Genomic DNA, 10378 nt, shown 5'->3' with positions numbered 1-10378 from the left:
AACTAGACAAGCAGACACAAATTAATCAGTGATTTATTATTCATCATTAACAGGCTATTTTGCTATGTAATAGTCATGTACATTAATGTATATATTTGGGCATGGTTAGAGGTGAGGCCACACCTTTGCTTTTCTCTCATTGGCACAAAGGCTGCATGTGGAGGGTGCAGTGTGTCTGCGTGCATGCATTCAAAGAGGAGCTCTCCATGCTTATTCAAGCCTTCTTATTTAAAGGCTGCGTACATTGCAACATTAACAAAAGCCTTTTTCTTCTCTCTGCCTGAGGGTTTCATTGCTATTTATATAAGCCGTCCGGAAGACCATTTCTGCACAGCGGGTAAGCACAATTTCACTTATATTTCCACTGGATCTTAGAAAAAGATTTTGGATAAAATATGGGATGAACATAGTATCATTTCATTAATCCATGCAATTAACTTTACTGTAAGTCTATTGTGTATTTAGTAGGACAAAACAAGTAGTTTAAGTACATGTGTGTGTGTGTGTGTGTGTGTCTAGTTGTGTAAGAATGTAGCATATCGTCCTGATGTTCAGTCAGAAAATGTATTGCAATGCCATTTTAAATATAAATAAAAGATTCATTAGCAGCAGTAATAATAGCAAAAATCACTTTTTCTTACTTGAAAAAATGATTGGTTTGCAAACAACATGAAGCGCAGAATCACTTATAGTTATAATGTTTGTGAAATTTACAATTGTAGTCCTCTTAGTCATCTTAATCCATTCAATCACTAAATTAACAGTTGTTTATTTATGACCAATAAGGACCACTTCTTGTTCTGTTTTTTTTAATTAAGTAATTTGATTTGAATGTTAAAAACAATCTTTTCTGACGAGCCCCTTATTCAAAACAAATGAGGTGTGATTATGCAAAAAAGTAAAGTGACGATCCCTTCAAGGCCACGCATCAAATTAGGTGTGATCACACATATGCTAATACACAAGTACAAGTTAAAGAGTGAATTTAAATTATATGGGCACTCGGGCAGCACTTTTCCCGAGTGTTTAGCATGTCTGCTTCACAGTTCTGAGGTCATGCGTTTTCTCCGGGTACTCCAACGAAATCCAACATTCCAAAACAGGCATGTTAGTTTAACTGAAGACTAAATTGTCCATGGGCCTTAATGTTAGTGTGAATAGTTGTCTATATTTTTCCTGTAATTGGTTGGCATCATCCATCCATGTCGGCACACATACAGTAGTCCTGAAAATCTTTCGAAGTGAATCTGCAAGTTTCCTCTACATCTGTATTTTTGATCATTATTAATTATGGATATACACAAGTAGTTGAAAACCCAAAAAACAGTGTCCTCTGCAAAACTGGATACGAAACAGATGCAAGAGAGATGGATGCACGTTTTGGAGAGCACAGTATGGAGCTCATTGGGTACTTTGCACCAAGATGGTGAAGACAATTTCCTGGACCAGTCGATGTATTAGCTGGGACTGATGTGGTTGAATTGAATTATACTGTGGCTCGTCATGATGTCCTTGTGGAGAAAATGGCTGCACCCCGGTTCCTCACGGAGATGGAAAATGGACGATAGCTAACATACTGAGCACATTCAAACGTCCTCACCAAACCATGCCGACTGTTGTCAAAGCCTACATACACCCTTGCCCTAACTTTTGAAGTTTCCATGGCGAAGTGTGAAAACTCTTTTTCTATGCTCAAAAGCGTGCCGTCGGAACGACGGCGTATTATGATGCCCAGACGCAAGGCCCAGCTGATTCAGCTTGCTTTTGAAAAGGACCTCACTCACAAATTTCAATCTCATTGGAGGGATGAGTTGATGAGGAGGTTCAGTGTGGAGACACGCTACCTCCCGCTACAATGAGACACTACTCAAAGTAGGTTCGAAGTGTGGGTGTGCGCTCGTGTTTGTGCGTGTGTGTTGGCAATGCATGTCCCTCTGTTGACCCCTTAATTTGCACCTGCTGTGGTGCTTTTTCAGTTTTATAGATGGTTCTGTTGTTACATGATCTCATACTGTAAGTTGAACATAAGTGTTTTGTGGATATTAATAACATTGCTTTAAATTAAATTATTATTAGGCGGAACGGTGATCGACTGGTTAGCACATCTGCCTCACAGTTCTGAGGACTCGGGTTCAAATCCGGCCTCGCCTGTGTGGAGTTTGCATGTTCTCCCCAAGCCTGCATGGGTTTTCTCCGGGTACTCCGGTTTCCTCCCACATCCCAAAAACATGCATGGTTGGTTAATTGAAGACTCTAAATTGCCCGTAGGTATGAATGTGAGTGTGAATGATTGTTTGTTTATAAGCGCACTCCAATTGGCTGGCGACCACTTCAGGGTGTACCCCGCCTCTTGCCCAGAGTTAGCTGGGGTGGGCTCCAGCATGCCGAGGATAAGCGGCACGGAAAATGAATGAATGCTTTAAATTCTGAGGGTTTAAATTATAACTGGTGCTGTAGGCTATGTTTGCTGTTGGTTAGGTTTAACGAGGATTACATGTATTAGTGCTTCACAAATAGCGTAGTCTATAGGATTAAAAAATATATATGTACTGTCTGTAGGGTAATGATAATGTATTTCATGTGGCCCCCCCAAGACTGAGGTCTGGCAACAGCTCTGCATATACATACTCTGTTCAAATGTGAAATACCAACTAGTTGATTAGATTCATCAACTAGATTCATCCCCTAACCTTTATCTTCTACTCAAAAGCTGTGGCCATCTCAAATCCAAAGCGATGCTATGACGCCATCTACAGGCGTCTGTTAGTTATTGCAGTGGTTTACAAACCTGAATTTCACATACAATCTGGGCGAGACCCTTTTTCACACCTACCCATGAAAAAACATACTTGACAAATATATTTATAACAACAATAGAAACATCTGCAACTTACCGCAAGGTGTTTTCTCAAGTTAGAAGTGGGCTAAAATATCCAAGTTTGGGCAGTGACTATTTAAGATTTGCATAACAAAGCTGCTGTTTTTCAGAGTCTGTAAACACTCGCAGCTGTCTTTTCCCCCAAAATAAGTCACTGGTGAATTGGTGAATTTGACTCAAATGACATTAGTGATTGGCGCAACGACGCCCTCTGTGGAAGTCGAAGATGAGGTCTAAAAATAGATCGTGCACACAATAATGGATAAATAAAAGCAGCGAGCAGGATGTTGATCATTGTAACGGAGTAAAAGTATCGATTCTTCTTCACATAAATACTCAAGTAAAAGTAAAAAGTATGGTGCATTCAAACTACTCTGACAAGTACAATTCATCCAAAATGTTACTTGAGTAAATGTAACACGTTACTACCCACCTCTGCATCTGACTTTTACAAGGTGTAGCACACATCTTCCGACTCACCCATCATTTCTTCTTCTGTTGGAGCAGAATGCTTCCTCCTCTGGAACATGGATGCTAGTATGTATCAGGTGTCTGCAGAGCTCCAGCCAGCCAATGCCAGCTGCAATGTGTCTTCGCTGTGCCCGGAGCTTCCCACCTTCACCACTGCCGGCAAAATCCGGGTGATCGTCACCTTCATCCTGTGTGGCGTGTCGGCCTTCTGCAACCTCGCCGTACTACGTGCGGCCTACACGGACAGCAAGCGCAAATCTCACGTCCGGGTGCTGATCGTCAACCTCACACTGGCCGACCTCCTGGTGACATTTGTGGTGATGCCCGTGGACGCGGCGTGGAACATCACAGTGCAGTGGATGGCGGGTGACCTCGCCTGCAGGCTCCTGATGTTCCTCAAGCTCCTGGCCATGTACTCGGGTGCCTTTGTCACCGTGGTGATCAGCTTGGACCGCCAGTCAGCCATTCTCCACCCGTTGGCCATCAACGAGGCTCGGAGGAGGAACAGGTTCATGCTGGCGGCGGCGTGGGGCATGAGCGTCTTGCTGTCCGTCCCTCAGGTCAGCTGACTGAAAATTAAATGAAATAGGGACTCAATAGAAGAATAAAACATCAATTTGGAGTCTTTTATCCATTCGTTTTCTATAGAACTTGAGCTGAACAGGTGAGCCAGAGCCTGTGCCAGCTGACTTTAGGTGAGTGTCGGAGTACACTTTGGACTGGTTGCTAAATCAATCACATGGCACATATAGACAAACAACCATTCACTCTCACATTCACACCTATGAAAAATTTAGAGTCTTCAGTGAAACCAAGCTTTCATGTTCTTGTGAGAGAAAACCCATGAAAACACCATATGTAATGCGTAAGACATACAGGAATGGAATTCTATCACAGCTGATAATATTAAGAAGTTAGCTTTTCAATCAAATAAAAACAATATATTTTCTATAGTGCTTGTGTAAGCCGAAGCTAATGCCAGCTAGTTTCGGGTCGTCAGCCAATCTCAGGGCAAGGCAAAGCACTATAAAAAATGGATGGATGTCCTCATTAGGGTCGCAGGTAAATGTAGCCTATGTCAGCTGAGCTGACTTTGGCCGAGAGGTGGGGTACACCCTGAACTGGTTGGCAGGCAATTGCAGGGCAGCTAAAGTGGACAAGGGCTACAGACAATGGATGAATGGATCAATCAGGCACACAAATTTGTGGCAAAGAGCTTTTTGATTCACTTTTGTTGTCATCCATCCATCCATCCATTTTCCAAACCGCTTTTCCTCACTAGGGTCGCGGGTGTGCTGGAGCCTGTCCAAGCTGACTCTGGGCGAGAGGCGGGGTACACCCTGAACTCATTGCCAGCCAATCGTAGGGCAGATATAAACAAACAACCCTTCGAACTCACATTCACACCTACAGGCAATGTCATAAATTCATATATATACATATAGTAAGATATTGATGTTATGGTAGTGTCCTCGATGAGCATGACTGGTCTACGTTGTTCCTTTCAGATGGCTTCAACAAACAATCATCAATACCAAACCTATGACGTCGTCATCATGTTTCAAATGTTTTCATAAAGCCACACGGTCATGCTTTAATAATGAAGTACACAATAGGGAGTCTATGTTTTAGGCCACAGGACGTCTGACGGCATGAAACATTTAAAACATAGGCAGACTTAACATGGTACGGTATTGATCCGATCAGAAGCTGGAGACTGAGCACAATATGTGATATAAAGTATATACTGTGTGTAAACAATAGATTTAAACAAACAACCCTTTTTAAATTTAGACATAGAAAAGCCCCAAAAGTACACAATGTTGTCAAATGTCCTTTTTCTGAAAATTAATGGATTTAAAATCTATTTGAAAAGTAACCTGGCCGAGAGTGGCCGCCTTAGATGAACATGCCTTTGTAAAACTGTAAATGTTCCTTCTCAGATGTTCCTGTTCCACAACGTGACCATCAAGCATCCCGAAGATTTCACGCAGTGCACCACTCGAGGAAGTTTCAGGAGCCACTGGCATGAGACGGCGTACAACATGTTCACCTTCTTTTGTCTTTTTCTGCTGCCACTGGTCATCATGATCACATGCTATACCAGGATCTTCTTTGAGATCTCCAAGCGCCTGAAAAAGGACAACGGTGAGTTTTAAACAATCCTTTCCAATGTGGGAGGGCTGGGCAATATGGTCTTAAAAGTTATTTAAAAATCTCAGATTTTTCTTCGCACAATTCTGATTTACGATTTTAAAGATCATGTGGAAAGTGAATTTAGAGATTTGTTTCAAAATGCTTAACTGTACACTATACATGTTTGAAGACAATTGCTGAAAACTGAGAACTACGCAGTACAGCAAAGCCCAACTATATTGCAGTATCGCAGACTTTTGTATTGTGTTATTACAGTTGTTACTGTATTTTTTTTTTTTTTTTCACTGTTTGTACAATATTTATGTGTTATCCATTGCTCTTGCTCTCTCTCAATATATTGTGTGTTTAAATGTGTTTGTATTTTTTTAAAGTATGTTTGAAGACCTTTAAAAAAAATGTAAGTGCCATATATGTTATAAAAACATGCCTCGGGTGTATTATTAAACAGGCTATTTCTATATTGCATATTTCACTTATCGCGGGGGTGGTCTGGAATGTAACCCCAGCAATGGAGCGGGATTACTTTACTGAACTGTGGCGCTATAGCAATAAACTGATGATTGATAAACTGATTTCAGCATTTCAGTTTTCCTGATTTCTTTGGGCATAGATAAAACACGCCCAGTGACGCACTTGGGCCTACATACTGTGTATATACTGTCAGTGGTTATCCGTCACAATGACGCCACAGTTACTTAGTTATTATTACTGTTATTATTACTCATTACTGAATCATCCAGCCCTACAATGGAGTTTTTACATTTACCGTGTTTGTCTCTTCCTATTCTCCTGAAAGTTTCCTCCACTGAGTTACAGTTGCGCTGCTCCAAGAACAACATCCCCAGGGCTCGCTTGAGGACTCTAAAGATGAGCGTTGTGATCGTGTTGTCCTTCATTATCTGCTGGACTCCTTACTACCTGTTGGGCCTGTGGTACTGGTTCTTCCCGGATGACCTGGAAGGGAAGGTTTCCCACTCGCTCACCCACCTCCTCTTCATCTTCGGCCTGGTCAATGCCTGCCTGGACCCGCTCATCTACGGCCTCTTCACCATTCGCCTCCGCAGGTTCCACTGTAGCTCCCAAGCCACAGCAGACACGGACGCCAATACGGTTATAACTGGATCTTTTGCCGGCACCGCCAACGCCGTGCTGCTGAAACAGGAGACGAACCCTTGCAGCCAGCAGACGTCCCCAATGTGCGGCGATAATGACAGCGAAATGCCAGGAAGCTGCTTTCTAACAACAAGCAACGATGCACAGAGACCTGGACACAGATATCTGGAGAGCATTATATGAGGGGAATCCAAATGGGACAATTCGGTAGTATGACATTATGTAGTCATGTTTCCGCACAGGAGTCTACATATACGTACGATGTATAGACAATTGTAACACACAAAGCAAAGTCCATAAAAGCTCTTTAAAAGCTTTAAGTTTGGTGTGGAAGAAGCCCATCAAACACCTTTGGGATAAACTATGTTCTTGATGTATGGACAAAAACGCCATTTTCAGGTGTCCCGAATACTTTTGCATTGCATCTGTGTATAAAGTGACCCTTGATCATACCATATTTGTTTGAAGACTTGAGGTTTTGTGCTAAAACTGACTGCTATTTGCGCAAAAAAAAATAAATAAATTTGCAAAGATGGCCAAAAGGTTCAACCTTGGTTTCATTGGTCCATAATACATGTTCCCACATGCATTTGGGAGAAGTGAGGTTTTTTTCTCTTTGTAAGATAAGGCTTCTGTCGAGCCAGCCTACCCCATAGCGCAGACATGAGGAAGACGGTAGATTGTTGTCACATGTACTAAACAGCCAGTAATTGGAGAGAAATTCCTGACCAGTTTTCTTTTCATCAATTTTGGAGGGATGTCTAGTTCTTGGTAATGTGACTGTTGGGCCATATTTTCTCCACTTGATGATAAATGTCACCGTGTTCTATGGCATATTTAATGCCTTAGAAATTATGTTTTACTCTTCGCCTGACTGCTACCGTCCAACAATGAGTGGAAGGTCTTTGCGAACCATGGTTTGTGTTGTCAGATGTGACTACAAAAATGTCAGTAAAAGCCTACTAGAAAAGCTGACTTTATTTGGGGTTCATCAAAGGCACTTTAAGTGGCGGCAGGTGTGTGCTGACTCTTTTTCAACATGAGTTTGAATTTGATTGGTCAATTCTGAACAAAGCCACATCTTTGTTATAAGAGGCAACCACATTAATCTCAGTTGTTTACTTTCCCTCGCTAAAAGATTGGTTATACAGGCTATAGGTCACATTAACGGTGGAAAAAGATTTGAAATGATTTATTTTGGTCTCATTTGTAAAGGGGTATGTAGACTTTTTGTATCCACTGTATACTGTATTTACATTACAAGAAATGTCATATACTGTGTTTTGAATGTTCAAGTATTCAATCAGCGCCCTATAAATGGGTTGAGTTGGCCAATATAGCCACATTACAAAAATGAATAGTTGACCCCATTGCTGTCACGAGCCAGTTAAAAAGGATCTTGTTTGCCTGCCAAAATGTATGTTGTGGTATTGTTCATTAAAAGTGGTCATTGTGACTTAGCCGTCCCTTTCGGGTACAAAGACATTGCACACTTGTGAGCAAGAGCTCTGCAGTACTTACTACACATAATGCTAATCAGATCCTCTGCATGATGTCAACACGCCTGACTCATAGACCCAGCTCTGAAGGCTCCTAAAGGGAATTGCTGACTTTTATCAGTGCTGAGTCAATGGCCAAATGACAAATGCCATGTTTTACCCTAATTAAAATGCACAGAGACAGCTATAATAAACACAGCTTCCTCCCAAATTAGAAGTGGACTAAACTCACATTCGCATCAAGAAAAATTATATCCCAATAACCATAGATTGCAGAAGATACTGTATGTTAAACATCATACATGTAAAGGTGAGTTGCATTATTCAAATGCATAGCATCCCTTAAGCAGCCTATGAGGAGGAAGTCAAGTTCAGGGAGCTTTTATGAAATATTCCTGTCTGGGATAAAATGATTTTCATGTGCAAGGGAAATTCATGGGTTATCACGATACACACATTAACACACATTACGCTGACTTTCACTTACAGAAATACTTTTATTTTTCTAATTTAAAGATGAGGTTTATAATAATTAGCAACCCAAACATAAGGGTTTGACTTCAGCTGTTTCTTATTTTAGCAGACATAAAAAGACGAAATGTTTAACAGAAATGACCAACACAACTACCACGGTGTGTTTGGGAGGAAAGTGCTGCCAAAGATGACAGAAGTATCTTTTCGACTCAGGCACTTTTCATTACCCTCTCAATGACTGTGCAGAATCCAGATCTTTGGTAACAACTATACCTCTCCAAATTCAAACCTGCCTTTTGAGTACAAATTAAAAATCTATATCTGATCTCTCCACTGTGTACATACAATGAATGAGCCATGTAAGAATAATAACCAATGAATCTCTGAAGCCAAGGTATCACGCTCAGAAGTGAGATTTTCTAACGTTACACAGCAGGAAATAGACATCCATCCATGGATATCGCCATGCTTACTTACTTACCGTCTTTACTCAATATTGGGCCCACTCATGCCAGAGTAGCATCTGCTCAATTTGCACACTGATTGAGGAGTATCTTCAACATTTGCACAATCAACATTGTCCCAGATTATCGCATTACTCGTCACTTTTAACCGCATACACTCGTTGAAGTCTCGGCGCCCTTTGCACAATGGTCATTGCACCGGACTATTGCAATATTAGTCATTCGAACTGCTCTGAGTGCTAGAGGACTCTGCATCTTTTTGCACAATTGTCAAAAAAAAAAAAAAAATGTACCGGCATTACCAGATAACTAGCAACCCTTTACTGCTCAGTGACTGTTTGTTTTGTCAATGTCTTTCTGTCTCCAAAGTGTTCTCTGTCAATTGACTGTCTGTTGTCGTACTAGAGCGGCTCCAACTACCGGAGACAAATTCCTTGTGTGTTTTTTGGACATACTTGGCAAATAAAGATGATTCTTTCTTTTAAAGATTTGTATTTATTATTATTATTTTTGCTTTGTGTTATGAGCCCACAGTACGGTGGGCGACTGGTTAGAGCGTCTGCCTCACAGTTCTGAGGACCGGGGTTCAATCCCCGGCCCCTCCTGTGTGGAGTTTGCATGTTCTCCCCGTGCTTGCGTGTGTTTTCTCCGGGCACTCTGGTTTCCTCCCACATCCCAAAAACATGCATGGTAGGTTTATTGACAACTCTAAATTGCCCATAGGTGTCACTGTGAGTACGAATGAAGTGAAAAAAGCCAGCCAGCCAATCGCAGGGCACACATAGACAAACAACAATTCACACTCCCATTGACACCTACGGCCAATATAGAGTCTTCAGTCAATCTACCATGCATGTTTTTGTGATGTGGGGGGAAACCCGAGTACCCGGAGAAAGCCCACGCAGGCACAGGGACACATGCAAATTCCACACAGGCGAGGCCAGATTTGAACCCGTGTCCTCAGAACTGTGAGGCAGATGTGCTAACCAGTCGTCCACCGTGCCGCCGAAACTCAACTAACTGCGTCGTAAATAGCCAACCCGAGCTGGAGTCAGAACTGACCACTCAGGAAGCCGCACGTATTAAGGGTACATGTCAACAAACAAATACAACATGGTGTGTGTGTGTTTGGGTGTGTCTTGAGACTTTTGGTTTAGTTACACTTTATAAGTCTATTTCTTTACATTTAATTTTATTATTTTCATATTTATATTTTACAATATAGTGCTGTTTCTTTGTAAAAAAAACAAAAAAAAAAAAACAATGAAAAAAGTTGGATAAATTGATGGATTAATGGCATTTCAATTCATTTCAGTGGGGAA

At 41.4% G+C, this 10378-nt stretch overlaps 1 protein-coding gene across 1 annotated transcript; it reads left to right on the top strand.

The window, feature by feature from the left end:
* The first annotated feature begins 260 nt into the window (after positions 1 to 260).
* On the top strand, positions 261 to 7059 carry LOC133415530 (putative gonadotropin-releasing hormone II receptor). The gene is made up of 4 exons (XM_061701660.1): positions 261 to 337; positions 3386 to 3909; positions 5293 to 5497; positions 6303 to 7059. The coding sequence occupies exons 2-4, from the start codon at positions 3406 to 3408 to the stop codon at positions 6800 to 6802; spliced, it is 1209 nt and encodes a 402-aa protein (XP_061557644.1). The 5' UTR covers positions 261 to 337; positions 3386 to 3405; the 3' UTR covers positions 6803 to 7059.
* Positions 7060 to 10378: the final 3319 nt, after the last annotated feature.

Source organism: Phycodurus eques, chromosome 2 (assembly GCF_024500275.1).
Source record: "Phycodurus eques isolate BA_2022a chromosome 2, UOR_Pequ_1.1, whole genome shotgun sequence".
Lineage (NCBI taxonomy): Eukaryota > Metazoa > Chordata > Actinopteri > Syngnathiformes > Syngnathidae > Phycodurus > Phycodurus eques.
Note: the sequence above shows the minus strand (reverse complement) of the source record. Positions and strands in the feature narration are given on the sequence as shown.